General features: G+C 62.8%; 1 protein-coding gene across 2 annotated transcripts; it reads right to left on the minus strand.

The window, feature by feature from the left end:
• Nucleotides 1-698: 698 nt before the first annotated feature.
• Nucleotides 699-13,206, minus strand: PTPN9 (protein tyrosine phosphatase non-receptor type 9). 2 transcript variants are annotated; one of them, XM_050903550.1, is made up of 13 exons: nt 12,970-13,206; nt 8,154-8,297; nt 7,558-7,647; nt 7,315-7,439; nt 6,418-6,523; nt 5,638-5,748; nt 4,560-4,888; nt 4,069-4,162; nt 3,892-3,961; nt 3,248-3,326; nt 2,839-2,989; nt 2,524-2,731; nt 699-2,215 (listed from the first exon to the last, which is right to left on the minus strand). In XM_050903550.1, exons 1-13 carry the CDS (start codon nt 13,000-13,002, stop codon nt 1,989-1,991), a joined length of 1,767 nt encoding a protein of 588 aa, XP_050759507.1. In that variant the 5' UTR covers nt 13,003-13,206; the 3' UTR covers nt 699-1,988. The 2 variants fall into 2 exon arrangements, with proteins under 2 accessions (XP_050759507.1, XP_050759506.1); XM_050903549.1 differs by lacking the exon at nt 12,970-13,206 and adding an exon at nt 10,794-10,848.
• Nucleotides 13,207-13,890: the final 684 nt, after the last annotated feature.

The raw sequence follows: 13,890 nt of genomic DNA on the forward strand, positions 1-13,890 counted from the left end.
AGAGGAGGCTCCAAAGAGCCCGTGGCTTGAAGCAGGACAGGAGATTGATGCTCCGGGGCTCGGCGAGGCCCTGGGAAAAGAGGTAGGAGCTCGGAGGGGGGCGGCTTGTCCCCCCGCCAGCTAACAGGGCTGTGTACGGCACAGCCCATCTTGCTGCCTTCCCTCCTGCCATTATCTTGCCCGCCCAGGAAAGCTGCCTGCAGCCTGGTTTTCTCTTGCGGGGCCTCACCCAGGACAGGAGCGGGCTGGCCGGCTCTTACGGCTGCTGCTCTGAGCCCTCCAGCCCCATGCCAAGTCCTACCCCGTGCTCCCCGGCACGGCCCTAAACACAGCCCTGCACCCTCAAAGTGCTGGGGGGCTGCGGCAGGTCCGTGTGTCCCCAGGGATGGGGCCAGCTTGCTTTTGGGGACCGCGGGGTGTGCAAAGCCCTGAACTCCCTTCCCTCTCCTCTCCTGCCCCTGACCAACTCCACCGCGAGAGCTAAGAGGACTAGTCACTGGTAGTATATTTATATGTCGATACAAATAAAAACAAAACAAAACCCAAAAAGTAACAACAACAAAAATGTTTCTCTGAACGAGAGCAAAACAGGAACATTTACAAATACTTCTGGCTCTGGCTTGGATCAAGTTAATGTTAAATAAAAAAAAAAAAAAAAAAAAAAAAATCCCAAAACAAAAAAACCTCAATCCCCCCCCCCAAGATTATAAAAAAATAAGAATATACACATTCAAAGAGCTTATTACAGTATAAAGTTACTGAGGCCCAGGCGCCGCCAGTCCCAGCTCCCCGGGCAGCACGGAGGGGCAGGGGGCCGGGGCGGTGGCGGGGGCCGGGGCAGCCGTCCCCGGCAGGCGCTGCTGCCCCAGAGGTCGGCTCGCTGCCTCTCGAGGCTTTTGGCTTTTTTTTTTTTGCTCAGGGCTTTTCCAGCCCGTGACTCACCGCAGGGCTGGGCCCGCGGGTTCCCACTGCCGGCTTGGGAAAGCCGGGCAACCTGGAGAGCCGGTCGGTCCCCGTCCGTCCCCATCACCTCGTACCTAGTGACTCCTGTGGCTGCGCCCCAAGGGGCGGGGGACGCCTGTGACTCCTCAGCCCCCGGCCAACGCGCCTGCCGCGGCCAAAATCCTCCAGATCCTCCTCCCGGGAACAGAGCTGCCCTCTCCCAGCAGGAGACGAGGATGGGGAAGATGAGACAAGCAAAGGGGGGATACCGCCGAGCATCCCCGTGCCTCCCACGGGATGGGCATGGAAGTGGGTACCGGGTCCCAACACTGCCCGTGAGGAGCAGGGCAGGCAGGAAAGGGAAAAAAGGCGGCAGGGCGGGGGGAAAAGACAAGACAGAGCCAGGACCAAACTCACCGCTCCAGGGATCACAGCGGTGAGACAGCAGGACAGCAGGGACCCACAGGAGCTGCTAAAACAGGTGCTTGTATATATGTATCTATATAATAGCTGGGGTTGGGCACAGCGAGGATATATTATATACACACATACATACAGACACACAGACTTAGTCGCAGGCAAGACCCAAGTAGGCGCCTCTTCCTAAGCCCCAGGCCAGGACTGGAAATACATTTCCTAGGGCTTTGTAAAGCCCCTCTCTAGATACATTTTAGATGGTCCCAACAAAAAAAATAAAATAAAATAAAATAAAATAAAAAACCAACTCGAAGAGAAGAAAAACCACCTCCCCAAACAACCAAACCCCCCAACAGAAATACCGCGGAGAGGAGCGAGAGCCTCTGCCCGCGCCGTCCTCCTCCCCCCGGCGAGCGGCAGCCACCGTTTGGTTTGAATAAGGCACGGTTCGATAGCAGTGCTAATACTCGAGGACGGGCAGCTGCCTGCCGCCGACGGGCAGCCGCCTCCGCGCTCCGGCACCGCCGCCCCGACGGCTCTGCTGAGTCCCGGCGGGCGCGGAGGCGGCTCTGGCAGCCCCGGGAGAATGGGAAGGCGGAGGGGGGTTTTCTGCGGGGAGGCGGCGGGTCTCAGTGTCCCGGCGAGCTCTTCTCCTGGCCGGCCCGGCTGTGGTTGGCGAGCAGCAGGCCCTCGCGCTGGGCGTGCTCGAGGACGGCGGTGTAACAGAAGTAATACTGCTCGGGGGTCTGGATGCTGAAGGCGCGCTGGGTCCGCATGCGCAGCACCGTCTGGTAGATGTTCAGCGTGCCCACGTCCTGCAGCTGGGACAGGCAGATGTCCAGCGCGCAGAAGGTACCTGGGGGACAACGATGGGGACGGCGTCAGCCACCGAAGAGCCATCGCTGCCCCTTGAGAGAAACGGAGCGGGGCAGTGGTGGTCCTCAGCCCCCCACCAACCTCCCGCACGAGACCACGGGCTTCGGGAGAAGCGGGGCAGAGACTTCTCCCAGGTCCGATGGCTGCAGAAAGTCCTGGGGATACGCGTCCCGGGTCAACCAGCTTGCAAACACACCGTGGGTCCCCGGGATGGAAACGCCCCGGGGAGGCTGGACTTGCCCCACCACCACCAAGACCTCCACCCCAGCAGCGGGGTTACCCCGTTACCTGTCCTGCCGATGCCGGCGCTGCAGTGCACCACGATTGGGGGTCCCCCGGGGTGACCCTTGAAGCGAGGTCCCAAGGCGCTGACCGCCACCCTCTGCTGCTGCTTCACGGCTCCCAAAAAGTCGATGAGGGTGGCCGCGGAGGAGGGGACGCCGTAGTCCGGCCAGCTCAGGTACTGGAAATGGGACACCAGCCGCCGCTCCCTGGTCTGGGGGAAAACAGCGGGGTTAGAGCCTCTCCCCTCCTCTGCCCCTGGCCACGGAGGACCTCCAGGACCCCCATGCCGTCCCCTGCCAGGCAGCTGCGGCCACGCACCTCTGAGCTGTGGATCTCCAGGATGGTTTTCTTGTAATGATTGAGGTTCTCCACGCCCAGGTTGGTGATGGTCAGGGCCCCAAAGCACACCTGGAAATCCTCCTCCAGGGGCCAGTACTGGCCACACTTTCTCCTGCCTCCCTCCTCCAGCCTGGGAGCAGGAGAAGGACAAGCTGGTGATGTCCTCCTCGCCCTGCTAGGGACATGTCCCATGCCACCCGGCCTTGGTCCCTTGGGGATCCCACAGGGACCAAAGGGTCCGTCCCTGCTGTGATGTGCCCACCCTGCGGGGCTCTGGCTGGCACCACGGCTGCAGGGTCGCTGCAGAGAGCGCAGCACTGCTCCTCCAACAGCAAAAACGCTCACTTTGCAAAGAGAAACAGGGCTGTGCCCCGCCACGAGCACTCACCGGGTTGTCATCACGATCACCAGGACGTTTTGCTCCCACACCATGCGCCAGAAGTCACCGTAGGTGTTTTCCAGAGGCCCTGCGGGGACAGCCCGCATGTCAGCCCAAAACCTGATGGATTTGAGCAAGCCCCTTTGCCCAGCAGCCCCCGCCAGCCCCCCCTCGCCCTCCCCAGGGGACCACAGCCCCTTCCCGTGGGGACCGACCCCGGTGTGGATCCACCAGCCCTGCCTGGAGCTGCCACTGATCACCCCCCCTCCCAGCACCAAATCCCCACGGCTCAGCACCGATCCCCCCTCTCTGCTCCCTGCTGCTTCATCCCCGGGCAGATGGGGCAAAGCCAGGGGCAGGAGGAGGGGGCTGCCATCGCCGCTGCTAGCAGGGGTCTGCTCAGCCCAGGACCCGTTTTGTGGGAGGTGGCTGAAGGAGGATGCACCCACTCGCTCTCTCCCAGGAAAAACTCTGCTCCCTCCTGGCTGGGGACTGGGAGGGGAGTAAATAAACCCAGAGAGGAGGGGCACTTGCTGGGCAGTACCCTGCTCCCGGGACGTCCCCCACCGTGGCCGGTGGCTGATGCTGGGCAGGGAGGTGAAGCCCACGCACGCATCAGGAACAAAATAACCCCTTGGTGGCTCAGGCCATACCCTGAGTCCCGATGTAAGCGTTCCTCTGCTTGTAGCCATCCATGAAGCTCGCGTTGATGTAGTCGGTCAGCTGGGGGGAGAAAAGCGCACACAGCATGAGCCCTCCAGAGCCCCGCGGCCAGGACGGCTGAATCGGCTTCAGGTAGCACCCCGAGTTTCCATCCCGGGCTGGCTCACCTCCGGGCGGCTGTATGGCTTTGCCAGCTTGACGCGGGTTTGGTCCAGGCAGGGCACGTCCCCGTACCGGTTCTTCTCCTGGTTGTAGGGTGCCCTGGGAGGCAGGGGAGAGGGAAGCAGGGATGTTTTCCAGGCAGGGAAGGAAAAGGCAGCATCCTTCCCTCTGAGCAAGCCTCCGGCGCCTGTAGCCTGGGCTCTGCTGCCATCACCTGGCCAAAGCCTCGGGAAGCGGAGTCCCGGCCAGGTCCTGGTCCCCGCCGTCCCCTGCGCGGCTCCCTCCTACCCCCAGGGGCTGCGGGAGCCGCAAAGGGGGCTCGCAGCATCACTAGGCTGGGGGTCTCCATTGCTAACCCAAAGCACCGCACCCCAAAGAGGCAGATGGGCCACCACCGAGCAGCAGAAGCACGGGGAGGGGGGGACCCAGCTTTTTTGGAGTGAGAGAGGGGGCCCCCATGCTGGCCGGCACCTGGCTCCTTCCCCCCCGGACTCACAAAGAGCAGACAAAGGTGCCAGCCGGGCTCCTGCGCCGAATATCTTCGTACTCTTCGTAGATGCCCCGTTTCTGCTTGTGGCTGACATGATCCAGCAGCTCCTGGAGGGTGACAGACTTGGGCCCGGGGACGTGGACGGAGCCGTTATCTTTGGGGGCCACCAGCGGCACCAGGATGAGCTCGTCCAGGGGGTCGGGGTGCCCGTTCTGCTGGGGCAGGAACCGGCAGTTCCAGCTCAGAGGGTCCAGTTTGAGGGACCCCCCGAGGTACTCAGGGAGGCATTCCCGGGGCAGGTGCTCCTTCAGCTCCGACATCTTCACCATCTGCACCTGCGGGAGGAAGAGGAGGGGCAGGGGTGACTCCAAGAAGGATGGAGAGGGTTCACTGGGGATGGGGACAGGGATGCCAACGGTGTGGCACGGTCCTGATGGAGCCTGGAGATTTCCCCCAACGGCATCGGGGTCTTCCCCCTTCCTCCCCTGCCCCAGGAGGGCACCCAGGGGAACACCAGTGGTGGGGCAGGGGCTGGCCCCGCCACGCACCCAGGGTGGGAGTCCACACCGACACCCAGCTCCAAATTTGCAAGCGGCTCTGAGCTCCTACCAAAAGCAGAGGGGCAAAGTCCAGCCCAGGCAGCCATCGGGCTGGAAACAGGCTCTACCAGCAGCACCGCTGATGCCGAGGATACTGTTTTAGGTATTTTTGGCTTTGCCGGATAAGGCCTGAGCACAGGTATTTAAGCTTCCCTTTTCTCCTGCGTGCTCAGCAGAGGTTTCCTCTCCCTTTAATCATTTACCATCGCCTCCGCTTGCTGCTGCTGGCAGCCTCGCCGCAGAGGAAGAAATCGAAGGCGATTTCAAAAGGGCTTCAAGATATTTCCTGAAAATACTGAAACGGGTTGACCCCTACAAAACAGGCTGAGAAAGCCTCCGTTTCCCACGGATTTGGGCTCAGCAGCTTCCAGCGGATGGAGCTGAGGGGCACAAGCTGCTTCCACCATCCTGTCCCAAAGGGAAAACAGCCCCAGCCCTCCCCGCCGAGGGTCCCGTGCCGGGGCGGGGGACAGGACCACGCTCACCCGCTCCCGCAGCTTCTCCTTCAGCAGCAGGCTGATGATGGAGTAGGGCACGCGAAACCACATGGGCGCTCCCACGATGAAAACCTTCTTGAGCCGAGCCGGGAAGGCACCCTGCGGGCAGGAGGGGGTCAGATCCACGCCGCCGGGGCGGAACCGGCCCCTCTCCACGCTCTGCCGGGACGGACACGCACACCCACACACGTCCCAGCAGAGGTGACGACCAGCAAAGGGACTCCGAGGCGGCAATGCCGCATCCGAAGCGTGCCTGGCACACAGCCGGCAGCCCACGGCCCCGCTTATTTTTATGCTCCGATACGGAAACAAATTATTTCCTTGGAATTAGGTAGGCAGAGGGTTTGGCTCCGTGGGGGAAGAGGTGAAGCCTGGGAGCCGGGATTTATGTGGAGAACACACCCCAGCCAATATTTACTGTTATTTCTTTTTTCCGGAGAAGGGAGGAGGCACGAAATGCCAGCACGATTGAAAAATAATTTGCATCTGTTTTCCCAAAAGCGCTGCCAGCAGCTGCGAGAGGAATCCGGCACGGGGACAGCTGATCCCCTCCCACCCGCGGGACACCGCAGCCCCGGCCGGGTCCAGCCTGGCAGGCTCCCAACGCCTTCCTGAGGTCCTACGGGGCCGGAGCCGGTGCTCCTCGGCCGAGACGTGGTCAGCACGGTCTGGTGTGAAAATTTATGCCAAAACCACAGGACTTCACGTACTCGGTGAGCGAGCGGCCTGCGCGCCATCCCCGGACACCGGGTCACCCCCGGCCGTTACCTTCAGCAGGTTGAGGATCTTCTTGCTGAGGTCCAGCTCGAAGTTGGTGTACTGTGAGCCCGCCATGTCATAGATGAATACCAGCCCGTTCCTCTGGGTTTCGAAGCTGAGAGAGGGGAAAGAGCAACGTCAACCCCGCAACATCCAACTGCTCGGCTCCTGCATGAGCAGATCTGCCCCACGCTAACCTCACCTTCAGCTTGCTGACCCCAAAAAATCCCCTTCTGTGCTTCCAGAAGGACTCACGGACCCAAAGCTCGCTTCTGCATTTCCCAGCTGCTCTACCACCTCTTCCTACAACCCTTATTTAAGCCTGGCTCGTGTCTTAAGCCTGTCTCAGCTGCATCGCCCATGATGGGTAAGTTCAAAAACAGAAAGAGCCCAGCAGGATAAATGGGACGTCCCGGCTTTATATTTTTGGCAGGGCTCACGTTACGTCTCGCCGGCAGCAGGGCTGCCTCCTCCCCGGCTGAAGCCTGCAGGAATCAGGGGCTTTGCTAAACTGAAACCTGGACGTGGGCAGGGAAAGGCTGCGAAGAGCCTGGTTCAGGGCTCGGGGGATTTTGTTCCCCTGCTGAACGCCTCCGGGGGGATAACTGGCCTGAGTTCAAGCCAGAGGAAGACAGGGAATTTCAGGCCACAGGGAGCTGCGACCCCTTCTCTCCCCCAGCTAGAGACGGGACACCCGGAGGCACGCAGACAGACTCCGCCACAATTCCACCTTCAGGAAATTCACATTCACGGGAGAGACGGCACACCTTTTCCCTGCGAAGCCTTTTGGAAGGATTTCATCAAAACCTCAGCAAGCAGCAGCATCTCCCCTCGCCCCTGGGAGGGCAGGGACTCCCCGGGGACCCGCCGCTGTACGACACGGTACCTCGGCGGAGGCAGGCTCACCTCTCCACCGCTCGGTCCAGCAGGTAGAAGAGTGCCTGGAGCACCACGTGCTGCACGCTCTTGCTGGGGTGGTGCAGCTTGGCCGTGAAGAGGGCGATGGAGGCTCCCGAGGGGTCCCGCACGCTCTGGAGAGGAAACAGGGTCAGGCTCCCACGGCACCCGAGGACGCCCGTGCGGAGCGGAGCCGGGACGAGCCGCCCGGTTGGGGTAACTCGGGGGGGGGGGGGGATCCCCCCCACCTACCAGAATGGTGAACTTGCCGCTGAGCAGCTCTGAGCGCAGCGGCTCCTCGTGAGGCTTCAGCTTCACGATGCCCTCCTTCAGCCGTGTCTCCTGCGGGCAGGGAGCCGGCGTGACGGCCGGCACGGGCAGCCCAGCCCTCCACCCACCATCACGGCCCTGCGGGGCACCCAGCCCGCCGAGGGAAGCCCCACCGGGGAAGCCTCTGCTCCACGGCCCCGTTCTCCAGCAGAGGATTGCAACTGGCTGCAGCACCGCAACCCCCAGCATGGGGAGGAGCAGCTTTGCAAAACCAAGATGGGAAAGGTATATATGCATATATATTATTTATATATGGGGAGATGCTCCGCAGGCATCACACACCAGCCGGGCGAGCACCCTGCGAGCATGCACGCTGCTCTCAGCGGAGGGGAGGGGATTGGGGTCCGCGAGATCTCCATGGTGACTCGCCTCGGCTGAAAAAGGATTTTCCAGCCGGATAAAACTCCTAAGGGAGCGGGAAAAAGAAAAAAAGCAGGGGGAGGGTCGTCCTTGGGACCAGAGATCTCTCGCAGAGCAGGAAGCCCTCGGCCGGGGGGGACCTGGCCCCGCTCTCTTACCCGGTAGGAGTGAAAGAGCTCAATGGCCCGCAGGACGTCGAACTTGCGGGCCATGAGGAACTTGACGGCCACATTCCAGGAAAGCGGGGACACATTGTACTGGCCCGTCCACTTGTTGATCTCCTCCAGGAACTGCTTGGTCGCCTACGGGAGAGACGAGGGGCGTGCAGTGAGATGGGGTGGGAGAAGGAGGAGGAGGAGTGCCTGAGGAGCACCCCTGGTCACGGTGGGAGCTACAGAGTCCTCGGTGCGCAGGCAGGGGCTGAGCACGGCTCAGCAAATCCAGCAGCTCCTTGGGGTGAAGCGGGGAGCTCTACGGCAGGTACTGGGAAAGGGGGTAAGGGCAGCGGTGATGGAGACAGAGGCGACGCCAGCGTAGGGAAGGGAGCAAGTGGTAGGAGTGCTGGCATTGGAAAAACGGCCTTGGGGCTGGGGGAGACTCATGGAAGGGAGAGGGGGAACGAAAGGAGGATTTTACAGGTGGCAAACTCCCGTTCAGACACAGCAGCCCCGGCGCAGCGGGAACCCATCAGCCGGCAGCAGCCTCCCAGGGCTGTAGCTCCGCTATGGAGTGGTGAACCCGGCCGTGTGAACACAGGTAATGAGCAAGACCGGCACCGAGGGCTGACACTTCGACGTGCTACAGGGCATGGACCAGCTCACCCAGTAAGGCCAGTTTCACACGGCCACAGAAGGTCAGACAAGAAGGTTCAGTCCAGGAGGGTCCCAGGATGCTCCCACTGCTCCCCACAGCCCACGGTCCCGTAACACGCCGGGGCCATCCCGCACGAGCACGCTCCCCTCCCAAAGCACCAGCACTGCACGCACCCGAAACCGTGAGAAACTGAGAAAGAAACTTTTCCAACCCTAGCACTGACGAAGCAGAGTCACAAAACCCAACCTGCAACCTCCCGGCAGGCTTAAAGCCCTGAAGGCGAGCAAAATAACCCTAAAACGTATTATTTTTACAAGCTGTGTTTGCAAGGTGGCCTTGGGGTTTCTGAACGCCCATGCTAACGGAAGCAGCTTTGCTTTCTGCTGCAAATTGACGCCCTGTCCCATACAGGAGCCCCGAGGGAGACAGGGCAGCACGGCCCAGTCTTCCACCATGTGCCGCTCAAAGGATGCGGGCAGGATGGAGGGAGCCCCTGAAATGCCCCGCTTCCACCCAGGCACACCCCAAAACAGAGGGGTTTCCATCCTTGCAAGAGTGGGGGATGGCGATGACAGCGCGAGGAGGAGGAGGAGGAGGGACAGCGAGCGGAGCAGGGAGCGCGGGCAGGCGGCGGCATGGAGTTACTGGGAGCTATTCAGCCAGAAAAGCTCGTCAGCGTTAATGACTTCCGACGGGAGGAAGCGAAGGGCCGGGGTTTATCGGCGGCGTGAGGCTCGGCAGGGGCAGCGAGCCCCTCTCATGGGATGAGCCGAAGGAGCCCGGCTCGTCCGAGGGGCCTCTCCGCAGCCCACCTGGCATCGCAGCAGGCATTTTTGGAAGGGGCACCGGCTCGCCCGGCTGCTGGAAGCCGCTAAGGGCCAGCCCAGACCCCCAGCACATCGCAGCCAGAACCTCCCTAACTCGGTATCGGAGTCCCGCAGAGCGGCCGGGCCGGGCGGGAACACGCGGAATTGGGCTGGATCTGCCGCCACCAGCGCCGGGAGGAATCCGAAAGCGGATTTCAATAGCCCAGCTCCAAGCCCTCGCAAAAATCCCCTTTAAGCATCGCGAGCCCTCCCGGTGCGGCGGTGTGCCACGGTCAACCGGCTGTGGCTTCGCAGCCGGATCGGTCCCCTCATCTCTGCAATTGCTGGGGGCAAGGGACTGGAGGAGAGTGGGCAAAGGGGGGAGCAAAGGAGACGGGGTGTTATACACCCCCCTGCCTCGCATTCCCACCTCCCAGCCAGCAGCCGGCGGCAGCTTTTCCCGGGAGCTGTACTTACGGGATGCCTTTATCCCCACGGCTTCATCTCCAACAGCCTCCACTTTGCCAAAACAAAAGCAACTCTTTCGTGGCCCAAATTTCTAACACTTTCCTCCTCTCTTGAAGAGGGATGGGAAAATAAACGGGGCAATACAGAAACCATCTTCAGCCTTAACACAACACATACATCCACAGGTACGTATATAGAAATATATCCTATCCATAAGGTAAGATGGAGAACCTCACCGGCCATACCCCCGCTTCGCCACGGAGTCCCCTGGGGCCCCCAGCTGCCCAAAAGCTAGGGCTGGGCTGGAGATGCAAACCCAAAATAGCAGCAGAGATGCTCCTTCCCCAGCACGTGCAGGACGGCACGGGGATGGAGGCGAGCGCCAAGCACACTCCCACTGCCCTTGGACGGAGACCGGAGCCGACACTGCAGCTTGAGATGGGAAAGACGCCCCGAGATAATGGGAAGGATGCCCCGAGGGGCACGGTGGCAGCAGGGAGAGGATGCAAGGTGTGGTTCAGGTCTCCTTCCTCAACATCTAACCCGTCATACTTCATGCAATCCCATCGCCAGCATCCATCACGAGGGATGCCGGGTTTTTTGCAAGGGGGAAGACCCACGAGAACAAGCGCTGGCTTTGCAGGGCAGCCCAGCCACGAATTCCAGCTTTCCCCTGCTTTCTCCGGGAGCAAAACGAAATCCCAAACTTACCAGTGCCGACATTCAACAGCAGGCGAGCCAGGAGTTACCGAGCTGAGCATCAATACCAGCCGTAGCTCTGCCCTCCTTGCACGCTCCACCGGGTCTCACCATGGTTTCTGGCCCCGATCCTACACGGATTTATACAGGTGTTGAGCCGAGCGCAGCAGGGATCGCTCCACGCGCTGCAAACGAAGCCCATGACCCAGAGCTGCACCAAGAAGCCCCGTTTCTGCAAGCGACGGCAGCGCCGTGAGCGAAATTGTCCGTGGCTGGGCGTTTTGAACAACGCCAGTCTTTGGAGCGCTGGTGTCATCGAAGTCCCCGCTTCGCTGCGCCAGGGCAGGGTGGTGACAAAGCCACCGCTGCAGGAACGCGGAGGCTCTTTAAGCCCTCCTTCCCCGGGCTGCGCAGGCAGCAAACCCACCCTCCTTCTTCAGCCCGGGGCGGGAAATAAGTCCTGTCAAAATTGCAGCTGGGCTGAAAACCCCTGAGGAAAATCGGTTTGGCTCCTCTGGTCCCAGTGGGACAGCTTGGGGAGGGAACTGCGGAGATCCTACGGAGCAGGAGATGTCCCAAGGCTGGCAGGGAGAGGAGAGGGGTGAATTCCCCCTCTTGGCTTGCTGTCGGTAACGGGGTAGAGCAGAGCGAGCGGAGGAGATCCTGATGGTCCCGAGAAGGACGAAGGGGTGGCAGGCAGGGAACGTCCCAGCCCCTACCAGCACTCACCCATTAAAAGAGAGAAACTTCCACTATTTTGGCCTCCAAGCCATCGAGGCAGCCCCGAGGGCAGCCTTCCCCCACCCCACTCTGATGATCCAAACCTGGAGCCATCATTGCAAATATCCCTTCACCTTCTCCATCCACTGTTGCCGCACAAACCAAATATCTCAGATCCCTCTCCCGGGATGCCGGCTGGGGGAGCCCAGCCACGGCTCTCACCGCAAACCAAGCCTCCCTGCCAGAGCAGGGTCTTCTAAAACCCCCGTTTGCTGGCAGCCTTGCCCCCTCTGCGACGCAGAGGAAACACAAATCACAGGCACCCGTGGGGACACGGGGCACCAACACCCCCCACTCCCTGAGATTTTATTACCCTGGAGTCAGCAGTACCGCTCCCAGGAGCGGCGCTGGTAAGAGGGAGGTGCGGTGGAGGAGAAAGCCTGGGAGCGCTGCATTTCCCGAGCACCAGCGCGGGCTGCGGGACGGACTCTTCTAGCTCTGGGCGAGCACTCCCTGTTGGGGCACGGAGGTTTTGGGAACCCGAGGTCCCTGTACCAACCCTCCTAAACCTCCCTGTAGAAATGAAAGATGTTTCAAAAAAGAAAACCAACCAGAAAACTGACCATCTGGTCCCTTTCGCTTTCGCCTTCGCATTGCAGCCCCCGAGGCCAGCAAGGTGGCCAATGCGATGCCGTGCCCTCGGCCAGCCCGAGCATCGCCGCGGGGCAGAGCGGAGCCCGGCTTCGAGGCAGCCTCCGGCAGCGTGCCCAGCCCCAGCTCCCAGGCTCCGCATCCCCATCCAGCAGGGAGCCCGGTGGATGCGGCGCAGGGTGTGGATGCAGAGCCGGTTGGGCATCCCCGGGGATGAGGATGAAGGAGAGGAGAGCCAGAGATTGCTCTCGCCATCCGACGCGCCCCGGCTGGCTTATCGGCCCCGCTCCCCGAGCCGAGCAACATCCTCCTGCGGTGACGCAAAGCCGGCGGAGGAAGCCGGGACGTCACGGGAGGCCTGGGGCGTGGGAAGCGCATGCACACGCATCCCCACGCCAGCCTGCCCACGGGGGGGAGGCCTGCGAGGAGAGGCTGCCAGCGCCTGGGGGGACACGCCAGTTTGGGGGTGCATGACCCCAACCCCACGCTGCAGCACCCCAGCTCGCCCTGGCGCCCACGGCACAGGCCCCGCAAAGGCCTTTGGGGCGCATGCTGTGCGGGCAGCCCTGTGGAGATGGGGGGCTGTGTGGGTGGGGGGCTTTGCAGATGGGGGGGCTGTGCGGATTGGGGGGGGGGGGGGGGGGACAGATGGAGCTTTCCTTGGGGAGAACCGCCCTGCTGGGAAAAAACAGCCCGGCAACCCGGGGTACCCAAGAAACGGGGAGAGGGGGCAGCGCACGGGGTCCCGCCCGGCCCGGCCCGGCCCGGGGAGCGGCGGAGCCCGGCCACGGGGAAGGGGAGCCCGGCGGGGACCTACCTGCTCCTCCTCGGCGCTGAGCTCCGCGGCCATGCTGCGCGGCGCGGCCCCGCTGTCCCCGGCGGGCCGTGCCGTGCCGAGCCGTGCCGTGCCGGGCCGTGCCGGGCTAGGCGGCGGGCGCCCCGCCGGAGCCCATCCCCGGGGACCGACGGCGCTGCGGGCACCGGCCCCTCCCGGCCGCCGCAGGCTCGGCGAGGGCGGCTCCGCCCCGGGGTCGCCGCCGAAAGTGCCGAAAAATTTAAAATAAATTTAAAAAAAAATTAAATTAAAAATAATAAATATATATCTCTCTCTATATATCTCGCAGCCCCCCGGGAAGTTGCGCTCGCCCCGGGGAAGCGCCGCTCGGCTGGGCTGGGCTGGGCCGGGCTGAGCTCCCCGCCCCGCTCCGCTCCGCTCTGCCCCGGCGGGGGCGGCGGCAGGAAGCGCCCGCAGCCCCCTCCCCTCCCTCCCCTCCCCTCGGCTCGGCCGGCCCCGCCGGGCGGCGGGAGGGAGGCGGGCAGGCGGCCAGGGGAAGGCGGGGGACAGGAAGCCCTCCCCGGCGGGGGGGCGGGGGGCGCGCCGCCGCCTCTCGGGCCGGCAGCAGCGAGGGCAGCGGCCCCGGCAGCTGCCGGGATGGAGCCGGCGGAGCCCTGCCTCTCCCCTCCCCTCCCCGCCCCGCCCCGGGCTGGCTCGGCTCTGCCGGCACGGCGTCGCGTCCCCCGGCATCCCCCAGCTTCGGTTACAGCCTCGGCGGGCGATAGCACCGCTGCCGCCGCTAAGATGGTGGCAGGCAGCCCTGCCGGACCTCCGCCGGCGCTGCCCGCAAAGGAGAGAAGGGCAAGCCAGGAGGCGAGGAAGGGGCAGCGCTGGAAAAGCCCCCCCGGGGCTCTGCCTTCCAGCCTGCGACACCTTCGCACCCAGGCTTACGAGGGACCTTCG

The sequence above is a fragment of the Gymnogyps californianus genome, chromosome 11 (genome assembly GCF_018139145.2).
Source record: "Gymnogyps californianus isolate 813 chromosome 11, ASM1813914v2, whole genome shotgun sequence".
NCBI classification, from domain to species: domain Eukaryota; kingdom Metazoa; phylum Chordata; class Aves; order Accipitriformes; family Cathartidae; genus Gymnogyps; species Gymnogyps californianus.